Consider the following 21,743-nt stretch of genomic DNA (forward strand, 5'->3'; position numbering starts at 1 on the left):
AAGACTGCATGTACCAGGGGAAGGCGGATGAGATGCATTCACAACAGCAGGTTGTGAACGTATCTGTTGTGACTACAAGGGTTAGGGTTAAAAGTAAAAGCCCAGCTTTTTTCGGAAAAAGCAACTGTTGGGTAGGGGTGGGCGATATGAGCTTCAAATGGTATAATAATATGAGCTTTTATGTCCTTTATTTATTCTGTCAATAATCTATGATTCTGTGCAGCACTTTGGTCCACTGTGATTGTTTTAAAGCGCTTTACAGATAACATTTGTTTGCATTAGGGGATTTCAAAATAAAAGCATTTGTTTTGATATGAAAGAAACGTATTTATGATACAAACTGAATCTGTTTGAGATTTTCTCGAGTTTGAGACCACTGCTCCAAGCCATCATTAAATCAAATCTCTGTCAAGCAATACTATCAGACCTGACTGAGGGAGCATTTGTGTGTATACAGCAGCAGAGCCGAGACGAGCGGAGAAACGTAGATTTATTCTGTCACACTTCTGAACGGCTGGGGGTTTTTTATCAGTAGAATTTACTTTTTATCTCTGTGTTTTCAGTCAAACTCTAACCTGTGTGCAGCCATCTCGCTTTAATGCTGCTGTTGCCGTTGTCTCTCTGGACATAAAACAAAATCACTTCCTGTGTGCAGTGTGGAAGTGTTGCCAGGTGACATCACTTTGATTGGGGTTAAACAGAGGGTTTAATCCACATTGTGTAAACTCTTTTGACAATGGTTTGAATGTGAGGAAGTATATATGTATATATATATATATATATATATATATATATATATATATATATATATATATATATAATTATATATATATAATTATATATCTATATATATACATAAGAATATTTTTTTATATTAATTTTTTTTGAAAAATGCATGAATTCTGACTTTTTTTCTCAGAATTCTGATTTTCAAACTTTTCCATTCACTGCTGGACCTTTTTTATCACTATTGCAAAACATTGGTGTCATATGGTGCTTTGTCATTTGCAACTGGTGAGTCTTATACACATTATTGTCATGAAAGAGCTCAATATTCTTTACTTTACTTCAGTAGTTCATCTGAGTCAATCTGCCTTTTCATTTCATGTCCCACAGGCTGCTGTAGGTCATATTTAACCTGGACACTTTGTCCTTTATGACATGGTTTAGTGTTTACACACCAATATAATTGCTCTTTTAAACATTTGCCGTCATTGTTTCCAGCCCTTGTTTTGTTGTGCTTTGATGTGTTTCAGTCACATTACCTGCAATATTTGCAACCAAATCCTCTTTTTAAACGCAATTCTGTTCAAAGTGAAACTTTTTTTCTGTGAAAAGTGAAGGTTGTGCCAAGTGAAAGCAAGTCTCTGCCTGCTAAAGCACCTTTTAGCAACTTTCAACCTTTACCTGAGTCTGATCTTTGACCTCACGGTTGAAGATAGCAGAGAGAAGAAAGAAAGAATTTCTCCTTTGGGGTTAAACGTTTATCACTACAAACATCTTTTAATTGCATTTTTCTCCTCACTGGTGGATGTGTGAGAATTATAAACAGTTCACAGACATGCAATTGTTAAATCTGAGAGACAGATGTTTTATATTAAAGACTTCACACTGACTGAATTTCTATTGAACTGAATTTTGGAGGAACTCTCTCAGTTTGAACCTTTTTCCCGATGGCAGTTTTTTTTTCCAGTTGTCCAGATTGCGAGCCACTGTTTTGACACCGGCTGTGTGCTTGCAGGCCCGTTTGTCTGGCTGCAGCTTCGTGATATGTTTCTTCCTTTTTGAGGTTTGTTTAAGTGTGCCCACTTGCATGATGATGCATTTTTCCATGGATGATATACAGGGGTGTATCTGCACATCTATGGGATCTGTGTGCATGCTGCTTTGTGTCTGTGTTTTAAGTGGAGACTGTTCCTCAGAAATTTATCTTGGCTCGCGACACGGCTTCCTCCTTCCTCATGTTTTCTGAAGCTTCAGAGTTCAGACCTCTGAATGCTCAGCACAGCACTTCCACAGAAATTCACTGGTTAGTTCAGGCTGTAAGTTTCACGCACTGGGATTGACCATTTGAGTGCTCGACCCTATGTGTGTGCTCAGGATGCATGATGGTAATGAGTCCCAGCTGCCTTGTCTGAACACAGAGCACATCTGGCACAGAAAGGAGGGGGGAAATATTGACTCCAAAAAGAAGCTGGGAAAAGGCGAGTTAATGGTAGCTTATCATAACTTTAATGTAATATCCTGCTCATTTGTTACTCTTTGTAACTACACGTCTTTGTAACTCTGTGTATGCTGCAGAGAAGCATGAACATGTATCTGCTGTCTGACAAAAGCGGATGTGGCCATTTGCATTTGGACTGGCATGCTGGGTTTTTGCATTCATGTTTCTGCAGTCGACGAGCACAGAGCACAGACCGCTTCTTTGTGTGTGTGTGTGTGTGCGTGTTTGCTCGTGAAACTGACCGGAATGTTTTTTTGTGCATTGTCTGTGGTTAGGCTGCGAGGAAAAGTTGCAGCGGTGTTGGCAGAATCCAGATATGATTCTGGAACTGATTATGTAGAAATCCCTCCCTAGTGAAACCCTCTGTTCAGTCCATGTGAAAGAAGCGAGGGGAAAACCTTAAAGAGTGAGAGAAAGTCTGTGTGTGTGTGTGTGTGTGTGTGTGTGAGAAACACAGAAGGGAGAGAGAGAGACTGTCTTACTCCTATTTGGGAGGGAGGTAATTCTTACTATATGAGTCACAGTTTAAGAGAGACCAGAACCCCTCCACTTGCTCCCTCCACCTCCACATCTCCCCATCACACACACACACACACTTTTCCACTCCTCTCTTTTTAAGGAAAAAGCCGTCAGGAGCCAGGAAGGACTGAGAGGAGAGATGCACAGTAATATTTCTGGCCAACAGCTGGCCTCCTCTTCTTTTCTTTCTCCCCCCCTCCCCCCCCAACTTGGTTCCCTTGGCACAAAGCTGACTGCTGTTTCATCTCCAACTACATTTAGATACAAAGTTAAGTCACAAAGCAGAGGGAGCAGCATTTTGAGGCTCGTTCCTGCAAATGTGTGTCTCTAACGACTGTGGAGTCCATCACTTTTGTTGGAAACTTTCATCTGCGTGATCTCTGGTAAAGGTTTGGTCGTGCGTGTCTGCATCTGCCACACGGGTTTAACCCTCAAAGACCCCTATAATCTCCATCTTCCGTCAAGTAGCCTTATCGTGTACCGGATGTAGGACTTGGACGAAAAAGCCAGTTCCTGACATTTGCCTCCTGTGTTTCTGGGCTGGACAATTCATTAGTGGCAGTGTTACTGGTGGATGCACTGACTGCTCTGTGGGCCACATCAGGCACCTGGAGCAGCAGCGAGCGTCACACAAACATCAACAGCAGTACGGAGTAAAACATTACTTTCCACCCTGAAGTGTAAATGTAAGGGCAGATGTGCACAGGCATGGTAAAATCCTCGTAAAGGGAGACCTCCCACTGCGTCCATGAAGAGCTGAACACATACAAATAGGCAGAGGGGCAGCTGAGGCACCTACATGCATGTAAACATGGTGAGAGAAGACTCATGGACACACTGTCAGTGTTTACACCGAGTGTAAACCCTCACTGACAAACTAATTGCAACCAGACCACCAGACTCAAGCAAGGGGTTTTTTGTGTGTGTGTGTGTGTGTGTGTCTGCTCTTTATCCTGTTCTGTTTTACTCAGACTCACCTGATGATGGACACTATCCTCCAAAACTCCAAAAAGAACATGAAAGCTCAGAGTGACTCTGCTGTGGTTTCCCCTGAGGAGCCACGTGATCCATACATTATCACATTCCCTAATGATAAACAGACATTACAATCTATTGCTGGAGCTTCAGGCGTCTCTGGGGCGTGGGGGGGGGGGGGGGGGCTAACTCAAAAACTCTAGCTCCGCTTTGGCATCGTCTTTTACTGGTGCATGCAGGGGCGTCACTAGGTTTTAAGGACAGGGGGGGCTTAGACCCCAGGAGATGCACAGAATGTGAGCGAACGTTTAATTTCACAAACAGCTAACAAAAACTGAGAAATGGCACGTTTTGGACAGATTTAACAGAGATACTTTACTGTGCAAATGCCTCTTGATCCATGTCTGGATCCCCTTGCTCTCTCTGCCTTGACCTTGCCTGTTGATCTTTTTCTCCCTCCGCATCTCCTTCTGCCTGACCCTTCAAGATACATTTAACACAATGATTTGAATTAATAACTGATCAACAAAGAGGGTAATGCCATGACTTTCACTCACAACACAATAATTGTTTACTCCCAAATATTTTGAAGTCACACAGAATATATTTTGGGCACATATGTGACTAAAATGGTTGTAATTTTAAGCCCTGAAAAAAATATAACTTAATTACATAAATTACAGTTATATTAAGGTACTCTTGAAAATATTTGGGCCAGGCTAATTTGGCTTATACATCACTCTCTTGGCTATCTCCACTTTCCAATCATTACTCTCCTGAATAAAAGCTCAAGTTAAATAAGTCTTGTATGGTGCACTTGGACTGAAATGTTTCATATTTCATATTCATATTGAGTTCCATAAAATTCCAGGACTGTCTGCATCACAAATGACTCTATCCTGTGAAATCCTTTAGACTCACCTTTCCAGTAGAGGTTTCTCCCCTCTCACTCTCTCTGCTCCTCTGCCCTGACTCCTACAGGTCAATAGGGGTGGTGGAGTGATTATTATTATTACTACCGTATTATCATTATTATTGTTATTATCCACATAATCATACGTGAATGAGCTGTTTCACGGTGTGCATCTGATGCTGGAGCTGATGCTCCAGAAGGAAGTCACCCCAAAGATAATATGAAGAGTGCACACCTAACTCTATAAACAACCAGGACCTTCACATTGCATTTCGGACTAACTAGCTAGCTACTGTAAGTAGCAGAGTTCTTTTGGAGCTGAAATGTAACTTTTGACCGCAAACAATAAAGGTAAGAAGTGCACAGAGATATACAGCACGCATCTCATGCTGCCTCCTGTACAGGGGGCTCTCGGCTACAGAGTGTGTAAGCCAGGTTTTTATTTGTCAAACAGGGAGCATTTGGCAATTACGTGGGACTTTCTGCTGTTAGCTGGGGGGCTGCAGCTAACTTATTGTTACTATCAGCAGTGATACTTACTCTCTTGAAAAAATTGTCGTATGTCCATTCTCGTTCACGTTCTTCTCCTAATGCTGCTCTAGTCGGTTCTGTGTGCTCCGCTCCCGGTACACACACTGCAGGTACCCAGGTACCGAGTGCAAGCTAGGTTGCAGGGAAAACGTGGACTGGATTTCAGTGATTTGGGCATGCTCTATATGAACAAGTGGAATGGACTCGATAACGACGCACTGACTCTGACTCTCTACCGCTTCCATAAGGGAAACTAAGATTTATGATCACATTTAAGTTAATAATAACTGGTTATATGATTATTTATCTAAACTCAAATTCTCGCCACATTATATTGAATTTGTCAGCACTTATTTGTAAAAAAAAAAAAAAAAAAAAAAAAAAAAAACAACTTTTTTTTTATAAATGAACATAAAATTATTTAGGGGGGCTTAAGAATATTTTAGGGGGGCTTTAGCCCCCCTAAAATAGGCCTAATGACGCCACTGGGTGCATGGCTGCAACACAGCGGCGCACACGCCGTCGTTACACGCGCGCGCGCACGCACACGGGTTCCTGCGGAGCTGCGGCGCCTCCAAGCGGCCAGTAGTGGACATTGGGGTGCGCCGTGCGCGCACAGGAGGAGGGATCAGAGCAAGCTGCTGGGGCTGGACCGGGACAGGAGAGCGAACGATCCGCTCCTCTGCGTGAAGTGAACGCAGCGCATCCACGGCTTTATCCCCCCTTCTCTCTTCCAGTGTCCCACTTCTTCATCGGTTTTCCAGCCTGCTGAGATGAGATAATCAGCAGAACATCAGGCACCCACGACGTTTTGAAGCAGTTGGAAAGAGTTTGGGTATGTTGTAGCACTTTTACGCACAGCCTTGTGCTGCGTTCAGTTTATCGTCCTCTCTGTTTCTCTGCATACTCCGTCCGCCTTTCGCTCTCTCTCTCTCGGTCTTCGTTTTTTTTTTGCATGACCCAGATTTTATTCTCATTCTCTGTATTGATGCCTTTGACTTCTCATCCAACGACTTGCTTTTGACGCAAAGCTGAGAGTGTGCGCACTTTTACTGGTGCTTTTACCTCAGCACACCTTACCTGGTATTTACCGGTGCAGTGATGTTTTTTTCTTCTTCATTACTGTTATTATGAAACATTTATTTATTTAATTCTTCTTTTTATGCGCCGTGAACTATACCTCTCAGTCTCAGAGAAATGGGCATCTGCAAGAGCGACTCCTCCGCGGTCCTCCGGTGTCTGTCCGCTAGAGGGAGCCACAGCAGAGAGAACGTTTGGGTTATGTTCAGTGACATGTGACTGATGGTGTCATACAGTGTAATTTTGGTGTGAGGACAGTCATCAAAGTCCTTCAGTTCCCTCACAGTCAGTCGAGCTCCACACCACTGGCCATTGTAATTAGTTTGTTGTTGGTTGTATTTATGTGAATGTGTGCAACTAAAGTGATACATGGTCCAAGTCAAACCCCCCAAAATGACAAGCATCCATGTTTTAATCCTACCGTAACATCTAAACCGGGTCGTACAATGAGGTCGTAGAGTAAATCCTCTAGGGGTCAGCAGAGTATCACCTTGTACACTCTGCTCAGTCTGCTCTGTTGAGGCTTCCTCAATGAAGGAAATATGCCGAACTTTTCCATGGCTTGAAAGGATGACGTACTTTATGATGATGAGTTGAGTTAGGCCTTTATAGAGGAAGTGGATCTGATCTGTTGAACATCCACAGGTTGTGACTGCAGTGCTAAATTGTGTCCTGGTTGAATAATATATAATGTTAGCATGTCATTATATCATTATAATAATATATAATGACATAAATGTTATTATTATTATTGATAATAATAATAATAATAATACATTTTATTTGTAACGCACTTTATATTCTAGAAAAAAATCCCTAAGTGCTTTAATGTTATGTTTCATTATGTTAACAGAGTATCGTTGACTCGTGATGGCTTCAAACCTATTACATAATTGTGGTGGCCATTTTGTTCTCTTGGCAGCAGTCAGTAGCCATTATTTGTTCATGTTCAATCTTGATGAATGGATAAGTTGTTTTCAGTCGCATCGTTCAGTTTTTTTCCCACTTTCTTTGCTTTTTCTCTTTGATTTCTTGACTCAGCATGCAAGTTTTAAGGAGTAGGAGAGGAGGGAAAGAAGGGAGAAAAAAAACAGAAATTGTTCTATATTGTTGTTTTCTATCCTTTTTATGTCACTCATGGGACTGTAATAGTGTCATATATATGAATAATAATACTATAATACTGTTATAAAAATGAATGATGGCACTTTCTGCCTCTGAGAAATGTCCCAAAATCACCAAAATCACTGACAGGAAATCAGGTTGAAAGCATAAATTCATTGTTCTACACGTTTGTCAAAACTCATTCCAGGATGCCGACACAGTGTACACAAGAAGAAGTACAATATGCTATGTCTCAGTGGTTTTACCAGTTATGCAGCTACAGTTTGGAGAGTTCCCTCCCTAGAGACGGAAGGCTACCAGCTAGTTTGATGATCCAGTCCTGCACTAACCGAAACATGAATGCTATATAATACTATAAAAGAAAAAAGTTCAATTGTTGGTCATCAATCATGCTGATAATTAGTCATACTGTCCGTGAATTGATGTGGAAACACTACTCCATACTGTTATTGTTGTCTCTTGGCTTGGGCTCATCTTTATTCCTTTTCCCTCCACATTCTTTTTTATTCACTCTTATTTCCATTACTTTGGAAAGAAAAAAGAGACCAAAAAGACTACTGGCTGAGACATGTGACCTATTCCCTCATATATCAGACAGGAGAAGAAGAAGATGCTGGGTTTAGAGGTCATCGGGCTCTGTCTTCTTTTTGGAGCCCTGACTCACGGACAGACGACAACAGTCGAGTGCAACAGTTGAGTCCATGTGTTAACACAGCTTCAATGATACAGCATATCTTGTTGCCTTTTTTAGTGGTTGAGGCTTTACATGCATTCTGTGTGTCTGTGTGCTTTACAGAGAAGAATGAATGTCCCATCGACGTGTACTTCACCATTGACACATCTGAGACTATCGCCCTGCAGGAGTCGCCCCCTGGATCTCTGGTGGAGAGCATCAAGGTTCCTTGTATATCTGCAATTTATTTTTTATTTTATTTAAATCAACACAGACATCCCATTTTATGCTGTCGATGCTGTGCCTGAACGATTGGCTGCGTTTGCCTTGTTGCACACTTTCATCTTTGCATTTTGTTCCTGTAGGAATTCACTGAAAAGTTTGTGGAGCGTTTGGATGATGCTGAACTCAAAGATGTGGTGCGGGTCAACTGGAACATCGGTGGACTGCACTTCTCCATGAAACAACAAGTGTTCAGTCGCATTGGATCCAAGGCCGATTTCATCAAGGTGAGTGACGCATGCCATGGCATGCATGTCACGTGAATGTATGTGTGCATGCAGCTTCTTTACCAAGTGTTAAAAAGGTAACTTTGGCCTGTAAGGTCCAGAACTACTGAGAACAGTGACATCTAATGGTGAGAATTCAGAGTACAACAAATGGAGGAACCCTTCTGCTCACCCCGCCCTTTAAGCTGACCGGTTTTTCCTCTCGGATTAAAGCTCCCATTTCAAAATGCAAATGCAAAATGAAAAACAGGCTGCTGTAGAAACAGTATAGCCCAAGATGGCGGTGTCCACAAAACAAACCCTCGTAAGGTATGTATTCTATAAATACAAATGTTTTTATATGGAAGTAAATCATGAAAACATGGGCCGAGATATATAAAATACTTTATATTTGCTGACAGTATTTTTAATATTAGTAATGATAAGACATTAAATTACACACACACACACAGATGTATGTGTTGTGAAGACTTTCATTTCGGGAACATGACATCCCTGACCCTATCCACTTCATCCTAAGGACAAAACTCTGTGGTACCAATAGAGCAATGTAGGTAATGCAGTACGGCACCCACACGCAGAATAACAGGTTAGGTGAAACCTAAAACCTTCACCAATTTAAAAAGATTATATTATTAACAGACCATTTCACTTGACGAGCATTACTGCCTGTCAAATACCTGCATACACCAGTTAGTGAGAACTGAAGAAGCCTCTTGGATTTTCTACCACTTTGTCCTCCAATTGAGGGAGAGGTGAAATGTCTTCAGCTCATTTCAAACATGTCCAGTTGCCTGTAACCAAACTCCTGAAGACGACTAAGTCCTGGACGACTGAGAACCTTCACAGACATTAGGACATCACTAATTCCAGGGATTATCAGTGGTGTTTTTATCAAACAATACTCGCCGACAAATCACAATTCAGACTATTACTTCACAAAGGAAACCTTATTTCAGTCAGACAACTCACGATTGAATGTTTGGCTATTTATTGCATCTGAATAAAAATGCTTATGTTTGGTGTCCAGAACACAGAGCATTTCAGGCTGCTTTTTTTTCCATTACTATGTTTAAATGTACAGTATATACAGAGGCTATAAGAATGTGCAATATAATAGGTAGGTGTGTGTGTTAAACACAACTGTCTCTGTGTTTTCTAAGTTCATTGTTCCTTTTTTGCAGTAGCAAAAAAACAGATACGAGAGTGGCGTTAGTCCTCCCTTTGTGTTCTTTTTCTATTAAACAAATATGCACATTCCCAGTTCATAAAATGCCTTTTTGGCCTTGATGACAAGTCAAACTTCCCACTGTTTGCAGGGTGTTAGAGGAATCCGATACCTGGGTAAAGGCACCTTCATCGACTGTGCTCTTGCCAACATGACCCAGGAAATGCTGCATTCACCCTCGTCCCCCAGTGCCCTACGGTTTGCTGTGGTCATCACAGATGGTCATGTGACAGGAAACCCATGTGGGGGCATCAAGGTGGCAGCGGAGAGAGCTCGGGATGAAGGCATCCGCATATTTGTGGTTGCAGCATCCAAGAACATTGATGAGACAGGTCTGCGGGAGATTGCCAATTCTCCAGCGCAGGTCTACAGGAGTGACTTCATGGCTGTGGATCTGAGCCAGGGAAGAGCTGTCATACAGATTGACACTATTGACCGCATCATTAGTACAATGGTAAGACACAGCCACACGTACAGAGACACACAGGGATACGTGAAATATGATGATCATGTTTTCACATGTTGTCTTTTTTTTGTGTCTTCACAGAAACATTTGGCTTATGTAGAGGTAAGAGGAGACAGAGACCAAATAATCCAAAATGTCAAATGTTTTGTATCGCATCATCACCGGATGTATCTCCTCATTACTTATTTCACAGTGCTACAAAGTGTCCTGTCTGGAGACACCAGGGCCTCATGGTCCAAAAGGCCACAGAGGACAAAAAGTGAGTTACACACACAAAAATCACCTGAATGTAAGAGTAAACATGTTTTATCATTGTAAACATGGATCTATTTCATTCAGTATGTGTGTGGTTTACAGTTGGTTTCAAGAGGTTGCCACTTAATTTAGCACGTAATTCAAATCTCAGGTGGCGGTTGTGGGGATGGTTAACAGGGAGTGGGTGGAGGAAAGAATAGCATCAGATGGAAATTCATATTTATAGATACAACACAAATGCATACCCTTCATTTCAATATTATGGAAGAGGATTAAGGCCACATATGAATTTTTTTGGAAACAAAATTTAAAAAGTTAAAAAAGTCAGAATTCTGAGGAAAAATAAGTCAGACTTGTGGCTTTAATCTCAGAAGTAAGGCTGTTTTCCTTTTCTTTTTTTTTTACATTTGGCCATAATCCTTAAAACTCTTCTATCTTCTATGTATTTGATGGCCACATAATCTTGTATTTTGTTTTCTAATCATGTAAAAGCATATGTACTAGACGATTGGATTTGTATTGCACTTATGATTTACTGTGATTCTGCACGATTCTTCAAATCACTTCACATCGCAAGTCCGTCAGTCACACGTTTATCTAAATTGGAGGCGAAAACGTAACAAACAGAAGGCTTTTTAAATTCATTGCTAAATTTAGCCGAGAAGAAGACAAAGCGTTTTAGATTTGCCTACTCAGTGTTCGCTGAGCTTGTGCTGTAAAAAAAATAAAATAGAATGCTTGAATACAGCCTCTTAAAACAGGACACAGCACAAATGTGAGACCTCAAGTAAACATGCTTAAATTTAAAGTGGAAAAATATCTGTATTTCAGATAATACTGATAATGGAACTGCCAATAAATCAAATACACATACTCATATATTGATTCCCCCCCTCCCCTTATGTGTACTATATTTCTTCTGCTATGCACATGTGCATAATATACTGTATCTATTATACTGTACAGTATCTGCCTTGTCATTTGTTTTATTTCTGTTTTGACAGTTACATCCTCTGTAATTCATGTTCAAGGAAAAAGCATTAACTACTATAGATGTCACAAACCACCACCAGTCACTTTCATTCTCAGTGACAGTCTCTCCATTGCCCTCTTTGAATGCAGGGAGCTAAAGGTGACAACGGTGATCCAGGTCTGAAAGGAGAAAGAGGTCGCCCAGGAGACCCCGGTATTGAGGGTCCCATCGGTCAGCCCGGTACAAAAGTAAGATGCCATACTGTCATACGTACCCGATATTCACTGCAGAGTATGAAACATTCATTTTGTTTGTGGCTTTATTAATGTTTTTTCTTTTACATTATAGGGAGAAAGAGGTTTCAAAGGCGAGAAGGTGAGGCGCTGATTGTTGAGTACTAATAAGTAAGTATTAATAAGTACTAATGCATTGTACATGAAATGACATTTGACCTTTTGTCTGCCCACAGGGAGAGCTAGGATCTCAGGGGAAGAAGGTGGGACTTTTTTTTTTCTTTTCCTTTCTAATTTTCTCTTAAACCTGTCAGTGAATCCTCATCCTGGAATGTGATTGCAATTTCTCTTGTTTCAACTGTTCCTTGTCTTTTGTTTAGGGTGTGGGTGGCATCCCAGGACGTGATGGGACTGATGGTCAGAAGGTGAGAGCAGCACAAATCTGCGTTTTAAACGAGCAACATTTGTAGAGCTGTACATAGTGGTCGCTATTCTGAATTGCTCAAATAGTGGATTTCTGGTTTTATTTTTGTTCACGTAAAGATTTTTGTAGCGTAAACTTTTCTTCCCTCTCTTTTGCACTTTAGGGCAAAATTGGACGTATTGGTGCTCCTGGCTGCAAAGGAGACCCAGGCGACAGAGTAAGAATTTGTAAAAAAAAAAAAAAAGTACAGCGTTATTGGTGCACAAACATTGTTTTGCTTTATGATCCATTTATGGTGTCTGTACAATGTTTGACAGGGTCCTGACGGTCACCCAGGAGATGTTGGAGAGCGTGGTCCCTCTGGAACTGATGGCGAGAAGGTAAGCAGTCGCGTCTATACTCAAAGCAGAAACAATCATTGTAATATAATTTTGTACGTATTCTGTCTTCAGGGAGATCCTGGACGCCCTGGTAGAGCTGGTCCCCTTGGCCCACCTGGAGAGCCTGGGCCAAAAGTAAGCCTGTCCCTTTGTTTAGACACTTTAATAGGCCAGAACATGGTGGAGGTAAAAAGGCTAACAACCGGTGTTTCCTCTCTAGGGAGAGGGGGGAGGTGCTGGAGCACCTGGCGTCCCTGGACAGAAAGGAAACCCAGTAAGACTCAGTTCATCTCTACAGGCAGAAACACATCCAAACACAGTACAGTATGTACTTTAGTGGCTCACAAATGTGTTGTATTTCACAGGGAACAGCTGGACTTCCAGGAGCCATAGGAGAGCCTGTAAGAACACCTAACCCACATATGACGCTTTCCCCTGTCTATCTCTGTCCTTGTGTTGCCGATTGTTTTCTTATGTTTGTTGTTGTGTTTTAGGGGAGACGAGGGGACTATGGGACAAAGGGTGCTCAAGGGCCAGATGGAGGAAAGGGAGAAAAGGTATAGTTACATAAACACAAATGCACAAGAGTGAAACGGTGAAACATTTCTGCATGATCGTAATTTCTATTCATCTATTCAGATGTGTTTCTGTCATTTATTTTGCCTACTGTTGTTTCAGGGTGAAATGGGGCCCGAGGGCTTGAGAGGGCTTCCAGGTGAATCTGGAAACAAAGGTACAAAGGTAGGAAGAATTGAATTGTCTTTATACAATTCTTATATATGCTCTACAATATGACATCATACTCGCTTGACTGTCAACGCTCTCTCCTCTGAACAGGGAGACAATGGTCTGCCAGGTCCCAGAGGAGCACCAGGCGCCCCAGGAGAGGGTGGAAAAATTGTAGGTTCAACATATTTCTAACATTGTTGTGTGGTGTACTTGCATTAGCGCGAATGTTTCCAACGCAATCCATATAAATCTGTATCCTTTTAATGACGTTTAATGCGAGTATCATTGTATTGCCTGAGAGACCTGTAGTGGCAGAAGTTACATACTCATATTAAAGTGCCTCTTTGAGATTGTTTTAACTGTATTGTAGGGTACCAGGGGTGACCCTGGTGATGCTGGGCCCAGAGGAGAACCTGGACAGGCTGGACCAAAGGTGAGCATCTGTGGGTCAGTGTGGCTGCTTTTTCCTTGTGTCGTTTTCTCCTCTGCTGCTGCATTTTTTTTGTCCTTATTTAGGGGGATACTGGAAGACCTGGCTTCAGCTATCCTGGACCAAGAGGATCACCGGTAATGTACTCACGCACTTTACTGCCCTTACATGTGCTAGTTGCGGTGACACATGTTGGCTGACAACGTGTTCCTGTGTTCTTCTGCAGGGTACGAGAGGAGAGAAGGGTAATCGTGGACCTCGTGGCAGCAGGGGAGACTGTGGTCAAAAAGGCGGGCCTGGAAATAAAGGAACCCCAGGAGAAGCTGTATGTACCTCATTGTTATTAGGCTTCGCTTGAAGAAATATGCAGTGTGTGCATTGTTTCATTTGTAATAATGTTGTTAATCACAATAGGGTGAGCCAGGGCCTCATGGTGAACCTGGACCAAGAGGATCAAGAGGAGAGTTTGGGCGTGATGTAAGTGCTGTACATTCTATACATGTGCCCGCCTGCTTACTGCCATAGTGCCGATGAAGCAAACTGTCAAAAACTTGCTGCATCCAGGCAGAAAAGGCCAAACATATTTTTACTTGTGTACTCAGTTAAATGCTAGTAATCCCAAACAAGTCATTTTGTGCGTTTTCCTCCCCTATAGGGAGATCCAGGTCCCGAGGGAGATCCCGGCCTCACTGTAAGAACATTTTTTCTCCCTATTGTTTGATGTCTGGCGCGTCATCTGAAAGACACAGAGAACATAATGATGGATTCGGTTTTTCCTGCAGGAATGTGACGTCATGAACTACATCAGGGAGACATGTGGTTGTTGTGGTGAGTTCATCCAGCATGGCTTTGCCAATCATGTCTCAGAACACTCTCTGAAAGGCTGTGGGTTCATTATGGGCTGTGTGTTGTGTCTGCAGACTGTGAGAAACGTTGCGGAGCCCTGGACATTGTGTTTGTGATTGACAGCTCAGAGTCTGTGGGACTCACCAACTTCACCCTGGAGAAGAACTTTGTCATCAACACCATCAACAGACTGGGATCTTTTTCCAAAGACCCCCAGTCAGACACAGGTGAAAATACAAATACAGTATAATGGTATAGGGACATAGCAAAGCCTGGGCCATTGTCACAATGTTTTTCTTTGTGTTGCTGTTGGGTGCATCCAACAGGAAAACGTTTTACTAACAACCTTGCCAAAAATGTGTCCGTGTTTTGAATTTTGTTTTACCAGGCACAAGAGTGGGAGTGGTGCAGTACAGTCACAATGGGACATTCCAGGCCATCAGACTGAATGATCCGAAGATTGACTCATTAACAGCTTTCAAGGTCTCATGCGAAGCACAAATACAATCATTTTATTTCATTTTATCCGTCAACATTAGATGACATTTGAATGTTTAGGCAACTTTGCATCCATAGGGCAGATGGAAGTCATCATCATCATCACAGTCACTTATTGACTGTCACTTAAGTATGTAACATACTATGTTTTAGTCAACAAACAATTATTGTAGCTAATTACCCTGCCTCATGCATTGTTGCACTGGGCGTTAACTTACACAACAATGTAGTTTAAAGTAGGGCTTCAAATGCATGTTAATACACAATGGTGAAAGTAGTCCCCAACAAATGCTCTATTTATTCATACTGACTAAAGTGCGCTGGCAAAATGGTTTAGGTAACTACTTTGCCATTTTTGAGAATTAAATAAAAACATATTAAACCCGGTTTATAAAGATTTGTTTTATAGACAGGTTGAATATAAATGTAGTGAGAGATGGACAAATACATTGTGCACTTTGGTCTTGACAACAAAAACAAAAAGAGACAAACTCAGACAAACTCAGTTAAACCAAATCTACAAAATATTGTAATTTGAGCAGATCTTACACAAGTGTTGTCAGTTGTTCTGTGTTGTGCACATCACTCACATGCAGCCTTCTCCACCATGCAGGATGCAGTGAAGCGTCTGGAGTGGATCGCTGGAGGAACATGGACCCCATCGGCCCTGAAGTATGCCTACGACAACCTAATCAGAGACAGCCGCAGAGCTAAAGCCAATGTCACTGTAGTTGTCATCACGGATGGACGCTTCGATCCTCGAGATGATGACTCACTGCTCACCTACCTCTGCAGGTGCTTGCAATTCCTGTGCTGTTTTCAGTTTCCATATATACTTTTCAACAATGTCTAACCAAAGTTCTTGTATTTATGCACTGCATGAGCAGTGATCCCAGTGTTGACGTAAGTGCGATTGGTATCGGGGACATGTTTGACCAGATTGAGGAGAATGAGAGTCTAAAGAGCATCGCCTGCCAGAGGGATGGCAGGGTGCTGGGCATGAGACGTTTCGCAGACCTGGTGGCAGAGGAATTCATCGACAAGATTGAGCATGTGCTCTGCCCTGGTATAGGCTTTACTGGAATACGTATTACATTTTTGCTCGGACCAGCTATGAGAAGCTGTTTTACTTTTTGGCCCTATCCTCTGACACTGTCATTGTCTGTTTTTTCAGATCCTGTCATTATATGTCCAGATTTGCCATGTAAATCAGGTAAGATCTTTGAAACGGGCGTCATTTGAGGCATCAAATTTGTTTCCCTTTGTGTTTTCAACAAAGTTCACACAAATATGTTGCATCAACATATAGGCATGGATAACCAGCATTATTAAGGTGCCAGTATCCTTTAAACAAAATCCTTGTCAACAAGGTATGTGGAGCAGTGGTGGTTGCTGGTCTTTGAAACAGGGGAAGCTCATTTCAGGCCCAGTTTATATATTAAATTCTTTCATAAATCCTGCAAATGAACAACTAGAATGAGGATGATAATTATGTAAAACTGAAATGCTATAATAGTGCTTTTATTTACAGTATATATGTACAAATGAAAATGGGCTATATTGCTGAGCAAATAACACACAACGACCAGCTGTTTGTCTACACACTTCCCTCACAAAATCCACACAGGACTAAGGCAGAAAAAGGTTCTTCAACGCTGTCAATCAAAAACTGGTTCCTCCTTTCAGACAGTTCCTCCAATCATCATGCAGAAGCCCAGCATCAGCGTCCTCCCACTGCTCCACTGACACACAGAGAAGCTGAGCTTCCCTGGAAGTGGTGTTTTTTTGGCACATTTGTCAAAAAAAAACTATTCTGTGTTCCATAGAGAACAGTTGAAGCTGAGCTTTAAGTAGTAAATGCGGAGGCTGCTACGAGAATACGAAAATCACGTTAGACGAACACAGTACATATTTGACTTCCCTTGTTTTAGAGCAATCGACACTGATGTGGAGGTGAGAGTGTTAGGTACATATACAGTAGGTCTGTTTTCTCAGTGTAACAAGATGCTGTTGAAAGTTTTCTCTGCTAGACTGTATTTTGGATTGGATTCATGCTTTAAACCACTCCCTGATGGTAGGGGAGGTCATGTCTCGATTCATAACTGTCTCTTCATTTGATGCATACTGATGCTTTTAAACTGGGATAGGATTAGATCCAGTGTGGCTTTAGCTGAGTTCAAAATGACTACATATTAAAGTATTACATTAAATTTTGTGCTTCTAAAAGAACCAAACAAGACCAGTCTTGCTTTGATGTGCAAAGTGGTATGCGTTCAGCATCTTATTTGGCTGTGTTGATGCGTCGTGTTAGTGGGACCCCGCCCACAATGTCATTCCGCCCACTTGTTGCAGGAGGGGGCATCACTGTGGGGCAAACCCCTTCCCCCTGGAAGCCACTGGCTGAAGAAGGCAGCCCCTCTTTGGTCCCCACCTCTTTGGAGAGTGTGGCCAGCCTACTGAACGGCCTGAGTGAGCAGCAGTATGGGGTTGGCGTGGCAACCATGGCATACACAGCCCAGAGAGCCAAACTCGCCGGGGGAGCAGACAGGCAGCAGTGGACCCAGCTGTTCATCGACTCCTTCAAATATGTCTATGGGGACATTATGGGAGACCCAGAGAAAGCCATAGGACTCTGCTAATGCTGATATGCTAACAATGCTACCTCGCCAATATGGATGCCAATGATTAATAAGCTTAGCGTGGGACATAAGATTGATCCTATTACAGCAGTGGGCATTTGTTGTAAATCTGTTGGTGTAGTTAACACCTGGGCTGATGCATGATTTTAAGTGGGGGCTATCCTAACATTTCAGAGCAGCCTTCTCTATGTATAGTTGCTGTATATGACGTGCCAAAATCAAAAGGTGGATTCATGACTCCTCATCAAGTGTTTTCGATTAACTTTCTGTAAGGAAGCGGTGCGCTGTCTCGCAGAAAAAGGGATATAAATATGATACATATCATTTCTTCAACGTAAGAGGAGAAACACATGACAAACACATGGAATGTGGATGTCATCCATTTGTTGGACAGATTCCGCTGTAGAGTCATTCATGTTGCTCCTGTATAATGTACAGTGGCTGCTGGATGAAGACTAATTCCCACTGTGAATCATGAGCTAGCTGAATCACAAACGTGTTTTTTTTGTTTTGTTTTGGGGATGTTCGTTGGTTTTTTTTGGTTTTTTTGCTCTTTTGCACAAATCCATGTTTATGGCCTTTTACATATTTTCTGTTCTGTGAATGACTTCCATTTGTAGTGACTCGAAAGGGGATTACATATGGGAAATATGTGGTTTTGTGACAGTATTCAGTAAAATGAATCAGAAGCTGGTTTAAGTGAAGGATTGGTTTTGGTTAATTCGAGATTAGGCAAATTGGACACTCTAAATTGACCGTAGGTGTAAGTGTGAGAATGGATGGTTGTTTGTCTCTATGTGGCCCTGTGATGGACTGGCAACCTGTCCAGGGTGTGACTCAGCCTATCGCCCTATGTCAGCTGAGATTGGCACAGCACCCTACGCGACCCTCATTTGGAGGATAAAGCGGTAAAAGATGGATGGATGGATGGATGGATGGCTAATTTGATTTAGCTCTGATAATGAAGGAGCTATTCTGTGAGCTTAATTGGTGCATGTTTTTTTTTTTTGCATGTGGCTTGGCTGGTAAAGTAGAATGACTTATGGAAAATCACTACAGAGCAATTATAGCCACAAGTGTTAGGGCATTATATTAGTTATTTGACTGCTGCACCACTGTTTGGTATAAAATGAAATGTAGCTTGTGATGTTTTCTCAAGATAATAAAATGGCAGAGCAAACTGAAAGAGCATTTTTAGTGAGATCACTAGTGATTTGAGAACATTTGGACTACATCATGCAGCTGGACAGGAAGTAGCATGTCACATCATACTTTTACTGGCTCTCGCCGTTTTCAACTGCACCTGTATCATATAAAACTCAATGTATGTGTGTGTCTTGTTCCAGAGCCGGCTGTGGCTAGCTGTGTTCAGCGGCCAGTGGACGTGGTGTTCATGTTGGATGGTTCTGAGAGGATGGGACTGGAGAACCACCGCCGGGCCAAAGAGTTAATTGAGAATGTGGCCCGTCGCCTCACCATGGCCAACGGCCCATCCGATGAAAGAAATGCCCGCTTGGCTCTGGTGCAGTACGGCAGCCCTACAGAACAAAGGGTGGAATTCCCACTCACACACAATCTCACAGTGATCTCAGATTCACTGGCAGCTGTCAACTACATGGATTCCTCTTCTGCTCTGGGCAGCGGCATCATCCATGCTGTCAACAATGTCGTGATTTTACCGGTATGACAAACACACACTTATCAGTCTGAGATTAGTTTGCATAAGATAACAACCAGCAGGGGTGTTTCAACAGACTTTGGGGGCCACACCCAAAGGGGGTCCCAAGGGACTTTATATTTAATGGTGCTTTTCCACTATTAAGCTTTAACACAACTTGGTTTGGCACATCTTGACTCAACTCAGTTTATATTGCTTTCCCATTAGGGATAGTACCTGGTGTTTTTTTTTTAGTACCTGCTCTGGCGAGGTTCCAAGTGACCTGAGCTGATACTAAGTGTGACGACAGACTGATTGGCAGTGAGTGTAATCACTGGAATGAGTGCGATGTAAGACACAGGAATCAATGGCGATCTGTAGATCAGGTAAAAATCCTGAAAACATGCGTTAATCTCCAACATTAGGACATTTCTAAAATCTCACTATTTAACAGAGGGGTCTGGTGTATTTAGCAACAGCACTGCCGGAAGCCGGCGATCTTGAGCCGAATCACAACCCCTTCCGTGGTATTATAGTTTTATTTTTATTTTAGTAATAAATGTATAGTGGAAAAGCACCATAACTTAATTAAAGCAAGCTACTATCATTGGTTCTACTCTGGAAGTTTCTAACTATAGTGTCATTACAGTCTTCAGTGCATAGGTAATAATACAAATTAACATAATTCTAAAAGCTGTGTGAAAAGTTCACAAAGATCAAAAAACTTGGAGAGGATATATGCTTCATGTCCCTGTTGTATACATACAAACGATCTGTCACAACCCAGCTTGCTAGGGTGAAAGGGAAGCAACAAATTTAATCTCGAAAGTGATTTTTCTGCAGACGTCAGTGATCATGTGTGTAAAAGATCACTGTGGCAAGTGTTATTTAAGCAGGATTACAACAAAAACACAACGCTTGGCCGCTACAAGCCAGTTATTCCTGGGGGCACTTTTCTGGCATTTCCTGCTTACTGTAAACTCTGTTCATACTGAAAATCAAGATCAAGTGAGGTTTCGCCCTCCCTTTCTGTCTTCCCTGAGCTCACCTTAGGACACCTGCATTCCCGTTTGACAGGTTACATATGTGTTATGTTATGTTATGCTTTCTTCGTCAGGTCTGATAGTTTTGCTCAGTTCAGTTCACAAAGACCGAACAGAATGATACCGTCACCGAACCAAATTATCACCAAACATTACACACTTGACCTTGAAGTATACGTCGGGAGCCTGGAGGTTTTTTTTGGATTACTTTGAATCGATCGTATTCAATTAGTTTGATCTGTACACAAAGTATTTAGCTCTAATTTGTTGTTGTTTTTCTTCTGTTAGAGGAAAGAGATGCCTAAGATTTTGACTTCATTCTTTTTTCTTTTTTTTTTTTGCATGCTGTATTTGTAGGGGGGACAACGCAAGACTCGCCGCAACGCTGAGGTGGCCTTTGTGTTCATCACTGATGGCATCACAGCCAGTGAGCAGCTGGATGAAGGTGTAACTGCCATGAGAAGAGCAGAAGGTGTTCCCACCGTGATTGCCATGGGAACTGACACAGATGAAGAGGTGCTGCAAAAGGTGTCACTTGGGGACATGTCCGCCATCTTTAGAGGAGATGACTACGCCATACTGAACAAACCCTCATTCTTAGACCGCTTTATCCGCTGGATATGCTAGTGAGGAACTGTAAAGCTCTACGCCATAGAATTAGAATCTATAGAAAGAAATAACGGCCTTCCTTCAGTGTACAGTGTACACAGAGGCATCACCACACCTCTGAGATCATTATGTGTATGAATGATGAATGTATGGCAATGCAATAGCTACAACAATCCACACAGGAGCAGCACACAGAAACAAAACCATAGGTTTGCAATACCATCAGAAATATCAACAAATTTGTTCTATTTCTTCTAAATCCATGGTCAGCTCTCCCAGCCAAAGACACTCATCAGGATCCCAGTGGAGAGGCATATGATGATTGAATGTGTACGAAACAATTGTATGATTATTTTCTATTGGGTTTTTAGTTTTTTTTTTAGTTTGCAGAACTCTCTCTCTTTCTCTCTTTAAAAAGTCACAGTATTTACATTAAAGGTGCTGATAGAAAAAAAGGACAAAACCATCTGATTGGTTCTGAGACGTCTTTTTACATCATATTATGTTGTTATTACTGTTGTTTGTTCAGGGGATTTGCAAAAAAAAAACTAAACACACGGAGACATATTTTCATACACAAAATGCCTCACACTCACACCACACAGGAAACACAACTGAACACATGTACTGTAGTTAATTACACAGAATAAAAACAAAGCTGTAAACATGAAGTCCAAATAAAGCCTAGTGTGGTCACCCCAAGAGTGTGTATTGTGTTTACAAGATTTAATGCACATGTGTGTGTTTTCAATCAGTGTACACTTTGTTCAAGAGGCTTGAACAA

General features: G+C 41.8%; 1 protein-coding gene across 2 annotated transcripts; it reads left to right on the top strand.

Moving 5' to 3' along the window:
* Positions 1–5,806: 5,806 nt before the first annotated feature.
* On the top strand, positions 5,807–21,661 carry col6a2 (collagen, type VI, alpha 2). 2 transcript variants are annotated; one of them, XM_058636530.1, is made up of 32 exons: positions 5,809–5,997; positions 7,962–8,059; positions 8,164–8,264; positions 8,406–8,549; positions 9,869–10,231; positions 10,325–10,345; positions 10,437–10,502; positions 11,621–11,719; positions 11,820–11,846; positions 11,941–11,967; positions 12,085–12,129; positions 12,292–12,345; positions 12,446–12,508; positions 12,581–12,643; positions 12,729–12,782; positions 12,874–12,909; positions 13,003–13,065; positions 13,187–13,249; positions 13,346–13,408; positions 13,608–13,670; positions 13,754–13,804; positions 13,894–13,992; positions 14,082–14,144; positions 14,323–14,358; positions 14,450–14,495; positions 14,588–14,740; positions 14,902–14,996; positions 15,625–15,806; positions 15,899–16,077; positions 16,186–16,224; positions 18,997–19,331; positions 20,708–21,661. In XM_058636530.1, the coding sequence occupies exons 2-32, from the start codon at positions 7,978–7,980 to the stop codon at positions 20,975–20,977; spliced, it is 3,045 nt and encodes a 1,014-aa protein (XP_058492513.1). In that variant the 5' UTR covers positions 5,809–5,997; positions 7,962–7,977; the 3' UTR covers positions 20,978–21,661. The 2 variants fall into 2 exon arrangements, with proteins under 2 accessions (XP_058492519.1, XP_058492513.1); XM_058636536.1 differs by lacking the exons at positions 18,997–19,331; positions 20,708–21,661 and adding an exon at positions 17,364–18,841 and having other exon boundaries at positions 5,807–5,997.
* Positions 21,662–21,743: the final 82 nt, after the last annotated feature.

This window comes from Solea solea, chromosome 1, assembly GCF_958295425.1.
Source record: "Solea solea chromosome 1, fSolSol10.1, whole genome shotgun sequence".
Lineage (NCBI taxonomy): Eukaryota > Metazoa > Chordata > Actinopteri > Pleuronectiformes > Soleidae > Solea > Solea solea.

Bases quoted from the DNA above. Each gene is read 5' to 3' on its own strand.
- col6a2 (XM_058636530.1), top strand. From the start codon at position 7,978: ATGCTGGGTTTAGAGGTCATCGGGCTCTGTCTTCTTTTTGGAGCCCTG. The intron at 14,145-14,322 runs GTAAGTGCTGTA...CCTCCCCTATAG, and splicing joins GAGGAGAGTTTGGGCGTGAT to GGAGATCCAGGTCCCGAGGG. The intron at 14,359-14,449 runs GTAAGAACATTT...TTTTTCCTGCAG, and splicing joins AGGGAGATCCCGGCCTCACT to GAATGTGACGTCATGAACTA.